Here is a 13,181-nt window from a genome sequence, read left to right as displayed (position 1 = left end):
TATCTATGTTAATGGAAAAGAAATGGTGGTAACTGTAATATTAGAATCATTTGTATTTCAGTTTCTGTAAGCATTTTGTTCTTAACTTGGATGTATCTGGGATTTCTTTGTTAACAAAGTGAGATCATTCAATGGAGACTTACTAGGAATAGGAAAGTGCAGTTGCTGTCTCGGGGCCTCAGCAAGTTATCTGTTTCTCCCCATTCTTTCTTTCAGGTGTTAGAACCCAGTGTTTGGGGGTAGGTACTAGCTTCAGGGTAGATTAGTATAGGAGGGCTGTTGAGCATGGAAACATTGATCTTCTGGTTCTTTATGGTGGTTTTCTTTGTATTATTTGTTCTCTCAACACCAGAATGAAGTGTAATCAAAGTGCTCTGTAGACTTAACTTGAAGAGCCTAGAAAATGTGGAGGCTTTTAGCCTGTGCTAATCCCAGCCCCTTCAACTTCTAGTGACCTCTCAGGTCATTGAATCATTCTCTATGAAAATTAGTTATGCCTAAAGTTTTATACTACTATATATGTATAATTTAAGCTCTGTTAGGACTCAGTAGATCTGATTTTGACCTTTATAAAAGTGTTACTTTAAGATGACCTCACTTATGTGTTTTTTTGGGGGGTGGGGGGCTCCTCTTTGGTATTACTGCCTGCAAATCGCCTTAAGTCATCGATTTGAAGGAATGATTCGGTGACACCCTGTGAATAGCTTCTTGTAGCGTCCACAGAACATCGGGTTTTCCCGATGACTCCAGTACACTTGAATGGTTTTCAGACAATAAACATTTTATATATAGCATGTTGAAACCTTTTGGTTTCAACATATGGTAGCTATGAGATGGAATTCACTTCTGGTCAGTTCTTCATCAGATGATGATTAACATTCTCAAGTACAGGTGTGAAGACAGATCAAGACCAAATGTTAAAAGTAGCTCATTTCTGTGCTTTAATGGAAATTCCATCCCAGAAGAAAACCTTAGATAAGATCCTACCAGAGAAACAGCTGAAAAATGGGAAGAAACAACAAAAATCTCTGAGTAGCCAGAATTTCACAAAATCATGGGCTTTATTCATAGGAGGTTCCCAGGATCTTACTCTATTGTAAGCACAGTTTTAACAAGCATAATTAGTTTTCTCCAAACTCATTGCCAGTTGGAAAGAGGGACAGTTGCTGCTAGAGGTAGGTTTCCTGATAGCAGCAAGGAAAGAAACCACTAAAAAAGGAGACATGCCCTCCGAAAGCATAACCACCAGACCATTTAATAAAGGGGCCAGCAGGTTTCATACCTCAAACTAGAAGATTATAGCAAAGCAGTGATTATAATTGTGTTCAGTGCAGACTGCTTCTTTTTTCTTTTTTAAAGAATAATGTTTGAGAAATTGTAGAAAGATATCTGTTTGAGATGGTTAATAAATTAGGGGTGTTTAGTGATATAAACCTTTAATATCCTGAAAACCAGCTAGAATTTAACTATGTTGTTATTGTTTTGGGTTTGGTTTTGCTTTCCTTGTATTTGTAAATTGGTCAGTGTAATGAAAATACCACCTCAACATGTTCCTTTGGGAGAAAAGAAGAGAAATAAGCAAATTCATTGTTATAAAATACAGTTCTTTGAAAAATATCGAAGAGCAAATATTACTGTAATTTTTTTAAAGTGTTTTAATTTCACATATTAAAGCATAAACATTTTAGAATTCTTTACCTCTTTTTTAAAAAATTGTTAACAGAGGTCTACCAACTTCAATTATTGGCACAATTCCAACTTTATTTGTAACCTACTTCATGGAATTCTGAAGGTTTGTGTTGGATATAAATTGGAAGTGCTTTCTAATAACTTTATGAAGAATCAGACTTTTATGTGTTACTTGCTCTGAATTCATGACATAGGGTTAGCTTTGTAGAAATCCCCCCCTCCCCCAGAGAACTCCTACAGCCCTGAGACAGATCTCCTAGTGGCTGTTCATACCACCACTGTTGACAATTTCCATCCCCCATGGCTCACTTCACCCCGTTGCCCACTGCTGGCTAAAAACAGAGTCTGTCTACATGAGCATCAGCATGAGGTGTGCTAAGAATACATGGGAGGAGTGGAAAGAAGGGAAATACTGCTTCAGAGGAGAAATACGTTCTGATAAGTTCATGTGTGAAGAAGCAGAGAGGAAGCAGAGTTAATGGACAAGTATGGAGGGAGGGAGGGAGACGCTCCTCACAGGAAGAAGTACTGTTGGAAAGTGGTGGAAGCAGGTACCAACAGACTATTCCCGGAGCCCTTGCGTGAAAAATAAGGTTGACTGGGGTCTCAGCCCAGAATGGAGGGGTTTCCCTCCGGTTTTACCACAACAGCAACATCAGGGCAAGGAAACAAAATGGCACCTTAGTTTTCTTGCAAGAATTTGCTGATTCCTGTCTTTTGGTCACTAGAGTGAAGCCAGCTCTTCTTCCCCCGAGCCTGGGAAGGAGGATCAGTATCAGGAGTCTCCCAGAAATTTGGGAGAAACAAATGTGATTCAGCCATGATTTGATTCTGGGTCCTTGATCAAATGCAGCCACGCGTGTAGAGATGAGAGTAGGTGCAGCAGCAGCGCTCGCTCGTTGGAGATGTGTGGGGTGCCCACTGGGAGCTATCTGTTATCTTGCCTAGATTTGGCTTTTAGAAAGAGCTGATCTCTCCTCTTTCTTTCCCTTTTTTCTGTCTCTCACCCACTTTCTTCTTTACCTTTTTAAAACTATTTTTCAGTCTCCTCGCCTCCTTTTCTTCTGTTTTCCTTTCCCTTTCTTTCTGTGTCTTCCCCACAAAACCAGCATTTTTTAAAAATTAAATGGAGTTTCTTGATATAAGGTCTCAAAAGTAACTTAATCAGGCCCTGTTTCTGCCATTTCTCTGTTCCTGGTAAACTTGTTCACTCCTCCACTGTGATTAGGAATAAAAAAAGGCATGACTTCAGTTCACACTTCCTGATCTCCTTTATAAAACAAGAGACTAGATATGGGCATAGAACCTTCAGAAAAGTAAAATCTCTAGTCATAATAAAGGAGCTAAGAAGGGTTTTTCCGTTTTCCATTTTTGAACCTAGGAAATAGGGTTTGCGGTGGTGGCGGTTGTTCATGTGGAGGTGTGTTCCTGAAATGGTGCAAATAGTAAGTAGTCCCCTGTAGGCAGTATAAGGTGTGGTAAGTGCTGAACGGGTTCAGCTTCCGGTGAGGTAATCAAGTGTTGACTGTATGTGTAATGGTAAATTAAGTAAAATAAAAGGGTGCCAGGTAATGTCCTAAACGTGGGACATCTGATATATAACCATATATTTTCGATGTATGAATTATTGTATAATATTTTATTTGTTCTTACAGCCAGGTTGTCAAAGCAGTGGCAATAAACTGCTAAGTAACGTATTAAAAAATTATGTGCCTAAAGTCATTTTCTCTATTTTCTTCTGATGTGAACATTTCTGAATTTGCAGTGATAGCTATTTTCAGTGGAGAAAATATAAGAATCTTGTATCCATGGACGAGTAGAAGAAAGGCGCATTAGCATTTTTTAAGGGACTCTCTTTTCAGTTTGCTGGTGAACTTCTTGCAGTTGAGTAATGAATGTATTTAACTCTTTCCTAGGCATCCTCTGGTATTACGATTCCAAAACCCCCAAAGCCACCAGATAAGCCGCTGATGCCCTACATGCGGTACAGCAGAAAGGTAGGTGCTCAGGGGCCAGGAGGGAGTGAGGACTGCCGTCCTTGCTCTTGGCTTTATGTCAGGTTTCAGATTGGCTTAGCCAGCTTTTTTGTGCATAGTCAGAGGAAAAGATACAGAATTGCAGTTTTTAAAGAAATTAGTTCTAAATTCCAGAACTAAAATTCAACAAGAACATGATTAAATAAACAGTTAAAATACTTAAAGCAAAGTTATGTAGCCAGTGTTACTTATGTAGTCTTTTGGAGAATATTTAAGGACATAAAAAAATGTTTATTAAAAAAAGGAATGCAAGACTACATGTACTAGTATCTTATTTTTATAAAAATAATAGCAAATACATGCTAGTTTGAATTTAAAAAAAGCCTAGAAGACAATGGTTATCTCTAAACAATAAGCTTATGGTAATTTTTATTTTCTTCATTCTTCCTTGAATTTTTCCTCTTTTTTTTTTTTTGGTGATGAACCTCCATTACTCTTTTTTCGTTTTTGTTTTTTTTAACATCTTTATTGGAGTATAATTGCTTTACAGTGTTGTGTTAGTTTCTGCTGTATAACAAAGTGAATCAGCTATATGCATACATATATCCCCATATCCCCTCCCTCTTGCATCTCCCTCCCCCCCTCCCTATCCCACCCCTCTAGGTGGTCACAAAGCATCAAGCTGATCTCCCTGTGCTATGCTGCTGCTGCTTCCCACTAGCTATCTGTTTTACATTTGGTAGTGTATATATTCTCACTTCGTCCCAGCTTACCCTTACCCTTATCCTTCCCCGTTCCTCAAGTCCATTCTCTATGTGTGCGTCTTTATTCCTCCCCTGCCCCTAGGTTCATGAGAACCTTTTTTTTTTAAGATTCCATATATATGTGCTAGCATATGGTATTTGTTTTTCTCTTTCTGACTTACATCACTCTGTATGACAGACTCTAGGTCCATCCACCTCACTACAAATAACTGAGTTTCGTTTCTTTTTATGGCTGAGTAATATTCCATTGTATATATGTGCCACATCTTCTTTATCCATTCATCTGTCGATGGGCACTTAAGTTGCTTCCATGTCCTGGCTGTTGTAAATAGTGCTGCAATGAACATTGTGGTACACGACTCTTTGAATTATGGTTTTCTCAGGGTATATGCCCAGTAGAGGGATTGCTGGGTCATATGGTATGAACCTCCATTACTCTTAAAATAGCAAGTGTAAGTGATATCTTTATTAAAGACAAGAGCATGTATTGATTTTCACCACTATTTAGAAATTTTAAAATTTTTGGTCAGAATTATTATACATATATTTGACAATATGGTGTATTATATTATGCAGAGTAACCATATTCCTTCTAAACTCTGGTGAATTTTTAGAAAGACATAAGACTATGTTATTGAGTTAGCTCATCATAAGTGTCTGCAGTGATTGGAGATATCCGAGATCTGCCTTAAAGTAACCTGACAGAGGACTCGATAATTACTGCAGCAGGCTGAAGAGAACACGGGGATTTGACACTATTGCCTCTGCCTTTGTTGATGATTGAAGGTTTCTATATTAAAAAGTATTTTTAAAGGTCTTTATTTTTAGGCATCAATACTGAAATCTCAACTGTTTGTCCTTTTCAAGGTCTGGGACCAAGTAAAGGCTTCCAACCCTGACCTAAAGTTGTGGGAGATTGGCAAGATTATTGGTGGCATGTGGCGAGATCTCACTGATGAAGAAAAACAAGAATATTTAAACGAATACGAAGCAGAAAAGGTAGAATGGGACTGTAGGGATGGGTACAATAGAAAATTCATGAACACTTGCCTTATCATTTATAAAAGAAATATAAAATCTAATCAGACAACTGAGTCATTGTCTGCCTGGGTCAAGTCACTTAATTTCTCTAAGACTTCAGATCCCTTGTCTGTAAAAAGGAGATCATTATCATGTCTTTTGATATTCAAATGAGGTAATATAAGTATTCATTGTAACCTGCAAAATATCAATTCTAAAACTGAAAACATTTGACTTTCAGATAGAGTACAATGAATCTATGAAGGCCTATCATAATTCCCCCGCGTACCTTGCTTACATAAATGCAAAAAGTCGTGCAGAAGCTGCTTTAGAGGAAGAAAGTCGACAGAGACAGTCTCGCATGGAGAAAGGAGAACCTTACATGAGCATTCAGCCTGCTGAAGATCCAGATGGTAAAAAAAAAAAAAAAAAAAGTGGGGCTTTGTTTATGCTTTCTCTGAGAATTAAAATATGAGAAATCTCAAGTTTTATTTCCTATTCTAAATGGAAACAAAGCATAATTTAAGTGCCATTTCAATATTTGGAATAATTATTTTGATTAATATTTGTATGTGAACTTCCCAAAGATAAAGAAACACCCTTTTTAGTGTAGAAGATAGCAAAAACTACCTGTCGTTTATCAAAACCTTTGTACTCAGAATGCATGGAGGGTTGTTTAGTTACAATCAGAATTTTACCTCAACTGCTTTTAAAAAGTTAAATGCCTTCAAGTTATATTCTACTTTCTTATTGGTTCCCTAAATTGGCTGAGTTAAAGGCTCTTAAGGGAGAAAGTTAATGAGTGGGAAGAGGCATTATGAACTTTCTTTTCTAGTTAATTCAGAAATCCAGCTAGAATTTATAAATACAACTCATGATGACACTTAGGAGGGTGCGCACCTACAAACTTTATACACACGCACGCCACCGCACACAGAGCAGAGCTTCCTAGTTGGCATTCCACGAAGAGTTTGCAGGTGTGCTTTTGTACCTCTGGTTGGTTCTCTGTAGCCATGCAGGGTCTGAAGCTGCAAGGAGCTTCAGAGCTAGCCACCTCCAGCTGTGAGTATACTCATCCACACAGCAAGCATGCGATACAGATATTTCCTTCGTGTACTGCTGTGATGTGGTAAAGGTTGGAAGCTCTAGCTGCAAGCAACAAAAGCATCTAGAAGATAATTTAAGATCCCATTTTAAAGAAGTAGTAGTAACAAAGAAAAGGCTTGTAAGACCTTAAAGAAGAGACCTTTAATAAAGGAAGCAATAATACCACCTAAAGACATGAATAAACTGATATACTTAAAAGGAGAGAAAAACAAAAATGAGTTTTTAAAAGAAAGGACTGGGATATTGACAAATATTCTCATAAATACAAAATATAATAATAAATATAGAAAACAGAATAGGGAATAGAAACAATATAGCATGTTAAGCAGAATCATCAGTGCTAAAGACACAGTAGTGTAAGCAAACTTTAGTTGCTTAAATTGGATAATTAGTGCAAGAAAATATACAGAACTAAAAAAAATAGAAGATCCAGTCTACAAATAATTGGAAGGATGGGGGTCAGTAATAATCGGAAACAAAGGCTAGCAACATAGAAGACGTAAGTAGAAATCAGTTGAAGTTTTCACAGGTGGAAGGTAACAGCAGGAACACTGAGAAGGACTGAAAGAGCTTCACTTAGGAACAGTCTTCAAAGAGAGTCCTTTTCTCTGTTTCTCAGACTTCTGCCCATTATGTTTTTTAAGTTTAAAATAGGATATTAGAGTTGCTAATAAGAAAGGATGGTAATAGTTAAGATACCAGGATAAGAATGACTTTAGACCTTGGACCTTATCCCTCAGAACTGAGTAGAAAGAGGAAGACTTGGGAGGTGGAAATGTACATAAAACCAAGAGAAAGGCAGCACATCCACGAGTACAACAGCTGCTCACTTTAACAAAGAAGACCTACAAGGCCTACAAAACATACGTAGTTATCCACACAAGACAGGGAAGTCTTTTTTAACTGACATTTTAGAAAGAGAATATTCATGAGATAAAGTAAATACCTGGTGAATTAGAAAATATAAACCTACCCCCCCCAAAAAAGAAAAAAAATCAGACAACTAAAGTGCAAAGAAAGACAGGCCCAGATTTTTAAGACTTTATTTCCCCTACCAGTCCAGTGGTCAACACTGGGGACATATACATGAAAGAAGAAAAAGAAAGGTAACCTAGATGGATAACCTAGCACAAATGTATATAGTCTTAAGTGTGAATATGAAAAACTCTCCCTTAAGAAGTGAAAAGAGGACTTCCCTGGTGGCACAGTGGTTGAGAGTCTGCCTGCTAATGCAGGGGACACGGGTTCGAGCCCTGGTCTGGGAGGATCCCACATGCCACGGAGTGGCTGGGCCCGTGAGCCACAGCTACTGAGCCTGCGCGTCTGGAGCCTGTGCTCCGCAACAAGAGAGGCCGCAATAGTGAGAGGCCCGCACACCATGATGAAGAGTGGCCCCTGCTTGCCACAACTAGAGAAAGCCCTCGCACAGAAACGAAGACCCAGCACAGCAAAAATAAATAAATAAATAAACTCCTACCCCCAACATCTTCTTTAAAAAAAAAAGAAGTAAAAAGGTCACAGTTTGTTTTATTCCAGTAATTTTAATTTCAGAAGTGTATATCCTAAAGAAATTACTTGAAACAAAAAGCAATTTGCACAACAGTTCGTAGCGGTGGTGTTTCTGGTAATAAGAGTTTTAGGAACTACTTAAGCACCCAAATTAAGGGACGTGCTAAACTGACATAGCAGCACAATTTGACCCTTTGTAGCAGTTTCCTAAACTGTGGTCCCCCACCTCTGACGGCACACTAAGATGGTTAGGTGGTTCAGAGAGGAACTTTTGTTTTAATGTGTATTGCTTAAGAGGAAGCTCTTTTTTTTTTTTTAAGTTGATTTAAATAAAACTATTAAGTAAATAATAGCACAGGTTGTTAGCAGATACGTCAAAAACTGGTAGTGATAGAGCAAAGGTAATAGCTATTAAGAATAAGCTTGTAAACCAGATCCATACTATATGTATATGCACTTGAGTGGATGAAAACAGCATGTAATATACCTTCATACACTGACAACAAATGTATGTGTGTGTAAATTGATAAAAATTAAAAGTGAAATTTAGAATTAAACGTTTTTAAGGCTTTAGTGGTATTTTAATCTTATAAAATATATGTGCCCATCTGGGAAACTGAATATTGCTAGAGATAATGTTTTCTCTGCAGTGGGCATTTTCCTTACTTTAAAGTGCTACAGTGACAAAGACACCACCCAGTTCCTGTGTATCAGCAGTTGTAAAAGCCTTAAATTACTATCCCAAAAGTGAGACATTTGGCAAAATCTGTTTTGCTGTCAGTGCAGCCTTCACGTTGATTTCCAGGCCAGAGACACATGGTTGTATTTCATTTGCGTTTCAGCCACATCTTCCCAGATGCACATCATAACTTAAAGATTTATTTTAGATTTTGTTAGACCAGTGAGGGCCGTGGCTCCTTGGCAACTAAGTGTGAACGCTGTTGCGCTCTCCTGATGATGGTAGTTGGTGACCTAATTTCCAGATCCTTTTGTTTATTCCAGATTATGATGATGGCTTTTCAATGAAGCACACAGCTACCGCCCGTTTCCAGAGAAATCACCGCCTCATCAGTGAAATCCTTAGTGAGAGTGTGGTGCCAGACGTTCGGTCTGTTGTCACAACAGCTAGAATGCAGGTCCTCAAACGACAGGTCCAGTCCTTAATGGTTCATCAGGTAGAGTCACAAAGCATTTTATTATGCCCCAGGTGCCAGGTGACCTGATCCTATACCATGCATCAGTGTGCCTGTTAAATATTTATGTTCAGTCTGACCTGTTCCTGATTCAGGGAAGAGGCTGGAGGGAGTAGACCTTTCCCAGAGATTTAATAAGTTTGTCATTAAACCTGTAACGTAGAGCCTTTTGACAGAAAGCATACCCATTAAGAATTTTGAGACATCCTGTCAGCTCTTACTGATGTACTAAATATTTCTTTTCCAAAAAATCGCTGAGGCCTGAAACAGTATTCTCCAACATATACTTATTAATCAGTCATTCCCTCTATGCTGCATTTTACATTTTAAAAATCTTAGCTAGATACATTATGTAATAAATAAATTAAAAATTCAAAACATTTATCACACTATGAGAACGTGTGGACCATTAAAAAAAATGAGACATTTTCTGTGTTTGACGTTTGCTTTAGAGAAAATAATTCAGTAGTAACAAAACCTGACCTTATGTTTTACAGCGAAAACTAGAAGCTGAACTTCTTCAAATAGAGGAGCGACACCAAGAAAAGAAGAGGAAATTCCTGGAAAGCACAGATTCATTTAACAATGAACTTAAAAGGGTATAAATTTAATGTGTTAACTATACTTTTTTCACTGTGTCTGTTACTTTTTTTTTCCTCTTTCTTTTTTCCAAAATAGTGATTTCATGGAACGTTGTTCACTTTGAAACAGGGTTAACTTTGCTATAACTGGCAAGGTCTTTGCTTTATGAAATAATTTCCATTTTCTGGTAGAGTTGCAATAGGTTTGAAATATCATATAGTACACACATATGTACTAGGCCTTAGACCCTAGAACCCTCTGAGGTTTTAATTTAAACTCTCATGCAGTTGTGAATTATTTTCATTTCATTGCAGTTTATTCATCAAATGTCTCCATTAGCTGTAGTTTACAGTTTGCACTTTGTATGAAAACAAGTAAATCTAGTGTTTGGCCGCCTGAAATATAAAATGGAAGCTTTGAGTATAATCCAGAACTTTCAGCATTGTCTCACCAGCTGTTCTGTAATACTTGATGTTATGTGGCGTGCTAGGGCAACTTTCCTGTAGACCCAAGGGTTCAGAGAGGACGTGGAACCATGTTTTTTTCTGCCATATATATGTATATAGTTCTTAGCCAAGAAAACCCACTTTTAAAACAATTTCTCTGGTTCAGAGATTGTAAGAAAAGAACATTACTAAGAGAGTTTTTTGGGTTCTGTTTTCTGACTGCTAGTTGTGTGGTTTGAAAGTAGAAGTGGATATGGAAAAAATTGCAGCTGAAATTGCACAGGCCGAGGAACAGGCTCGCAAAAGGCAGGAGGAAAGGGAGAAAGAGGCAGCAGAGCAAGCTGAGCGCAGCCAGAGCAGTATTGTTCCTGAGGAGGAGCCAGCAGCTAATAAGACCGAAGAAAAGAAAGAAGACGAGAGCATTCCGATGGAGACAGGTAACCTTTCAGTTGATACTGAAGTAAATGTCGAGGGTTTTTACAGCTGTCTTTAGTTCTGCTTTTCCTTTCTCAGTGCTTTTCAGAAGTCACTCTGTTGATCTTGCCTCTTGAATTATTCTCCATATACTACCCATTTCTTTCAAAATCTTAATCTCTTACAGTAGAGTCCACTAAAAATGTTGGTATTGGTACAAAACAGCAGTGGTGTGTTGTCTTTAGTCTTGCTGTGTGAGGTCTTGGTTGTTTGCCCAGATTGAGTCATGTCATTTCCTGGGAATATAAAGTATAATGGTTTAATGGTTAAGGATGCTGGCCCGGGAGTCAGACAGATCTGGGTCTAACACTGCTTCACCATTTGCTAGCGCTGTGACTTCGGGTAAGTTACTTAATATCAGTTTCCTCATTTGCAAGTATTCTAGCACCTGCCTCTGAGAGTGAGTTCCCAAGGATAAATGTACATAAAATCATCATTACTGCACTTGACATGATATTGGCACTCAGTATTTTAACGTTTATTGCTAAAATTGTTTAAACAAGATGTGGTCATTGCTCTTAAGATCAGTGTCGTCTCTGGTGTCCTAGAACGGAGTTAGGCAAATAAAACCTGCAGGCCAAATCCTGCCTGCCACCTGCTTTTGTAAATAAAGTTTTGTTGGAACCGTTTATTTACGTATTGTTTGTGGCTGCTTTGGGGCTACAACAGTATAGTTGAGTAGTTGCAACTGAGACTGCCTGGCCCACAAAACCTGAAATATTTACTATCTAGCCTTTGTAGAAAGCATTTGTTGACCCCATCCTGGAATAATTCATACTTCTGTTCTACTGATTTTCCTGATTAAAAGCATTCCTCAAGGCAAACAATAACACAGCTTACATGAAGTACTGATTAAATCGATTATTGCTTGAAATTTTGAGATCACTCTACTTTCTGGCACTGTTTTGACCCTGCGCAGTGCACTGTGTAATAAACAGAACTGAGCTGAAAGTATGGGAGACACAATCAAAGGCTCCCTGGACCATCATTACAAGAAGTGAGAGGGACCATAGTCATACTTGGTGCTCAACTGACAACTTCTGATTTGACATCTGGAAAACATTAAGTAGAAAATAGTATCTTTACCAGATATTTCTACAGAGTGATTCAGCAGATTAACATTTCAGATAGTCAGATTTTAAGTTTTATTATCTGAACCTTTCTCTGTTTTGTGTGAACATGTTTTTTATCTTAACAGATTTGGAGCGTGAACACATTTTGTGGTTAAAACAAGAGCTTGAGAATTAGAGCATGGTTCTTTGGCTCATTTTGCAGCTAGAATACTCAGCCTTGCCTCTGTTTTGTCATCTATGAATAGAGCATGCCTAGGTCTTTACTCAGATTTCATCCTTCTAGCTGAAGAAAAAGAACTGAAGAAGATTGTTCTGAAGACTATTAGAGCAATAACAGAAAACAGCCCAGCGTGACTTGTAACAAAGTACTTTAAATATCAGCCTTATACCATTTCCATACCTGCTTTCTCACTCATTAAATCCAAGCACTTCACAAGAGCACTGTCCAATAGAAATGAAATATAAGTCACTGTGTAATTATAAATTTTCTACTACTGACATTTTTTTAATGAAATCTTTTTTTTTTTTTTTTTTTTGTGGTACGCGGGCCTCTCACTGTTGTGGCCTCTCCCGTTGCGGAGCACAGGCTCCGGACGCGCAGGCCCAGCGGCCATGGCTCACGGGCCCAGCCGCTCCACGGCACGTGGGATCTTCCCGGACCGGGGCACGAACCTGTGTCCCCTGCATCGGCAGGCGGACTCTCAACCACTGCGCCACCAGGGAAGCCCAATGAAATCTTTTAAGTGAAATTAATTTTAATAAGTCTTCAAAATCCGGTGTGTATTTTTAGACTTAGAGCACATCAAAATTTGGAAGCTAAATTTTCAGCAGAAATACTTGATCTGTATTTAGATTTCAAAATTTACAGTTAAAAAGTAGATTGTTTCCAAATCCCAAATTGTTCTAAACATGCTAAAAGTTCTTTCCTCGGTCACACTTGCTCATATCAAGTGCTTAGTAGCCATATGTGGTGAGTGGCTGCCTTATCATCGGATGCTGCAGCTCTGGACTGTCAGCATAATTAGAAGAGGGAATTTCTGTATTGGAACTAACAGTGACAAATGTGTGATTACAGAGGAGACACACCTTGAAGAAACGACGGAAAGCCAACAGAATGGTGAAGAAGGCACGTCTACTCCTGAGGACAAGGAGAGCGGGCAGGAGGGGGTGGACAGTCTGGCAGAGGAAGGGACCAGTGATAGTAACACTGGCTCAGAGAGCAACAGTGCAACTGTGGAGGAAGCACCAACAGACCCCGTACCAGAAGACGGGAAAAAAGAATAAATGTTGCCTTGTTTTATGTGTTCTAAATACTTTTTTAAATGAAAAAATGTTTTTCGAGTTTTAA

At 38.4% G+C, this 13,181-nt stretch overlaps 1 protein-coding gene across 4 annotated transcripts in view; it reads left to right on the top strand.

Annotated features, from left to right (window-relative positions):
- Positions 1 to 13,181, top strand: part of SMARCE1 (SWI/SNF related, matrix associated, actin dependent regulator of chromatin, subfamily e, member 1) — a 20,416-nt gene extending 7,235 nt beyond the window's left edge. For 3 of the 4 annotated variants that reach the window (XM_067715594.1, XM_067715596.1, XM_067715593.1), the window contains 7 exons: positions 3,606 to 3,686; positions 5,297 to 5,428; positions 5,691 to 5,862; positions 9,068 to 9,240; positions 9,756 to 9,857; positions 10,513 to 10,723; positions 12,909 to 13,181. In XM_067715594.1, coding sequence (XP_067571695.1) covers positions 3,606 to 3,686; positions 5,297 to 5,428; positions 5,691 to 5,862; positions 9,068 to 9,240; positions 9,756 to 9,857; positions 10,513 to 10,723; positions 12,909 to 13,117 — 1,080 coding nt within the window. In that variant the 3' untranslated portion in view covers positions 13,118 to 13,181. Of the gene's footprint in view, positions 1 to 3,107; positions 3,135 to 3,605; positions 3,687 to 5,296; positions 5,429 to 5,690; positions 5,863 to 9,067; positions 9,241 to 9,755; positions 9,858 to 10,512; positions 10,724 to 12,908 lie in introns of those variants that run through there. The other variant, XM_067715595.1, reaches the window with a different exon arrangement.

The sequence above is a fragment of the Pseudorca crassidens genome, chromosome 19 (genome assembly GCF_039906515.1).
Source record: "Pseudorca crassidens isolate mPseCra1 chromosome 19, mPseCra1.hap1, whole genome shotgun sequence".
NCBI lineage: Eukaryota > Metazoa > Chordata > Mammalia > Artiodactyla > Delphinidae > Pseudorca > Pseudorca crassidens.
Note: the sequence above shows the minus strand (reverse complement) of the source record. Positions and strands in the feature narration are given on the sequence as shown.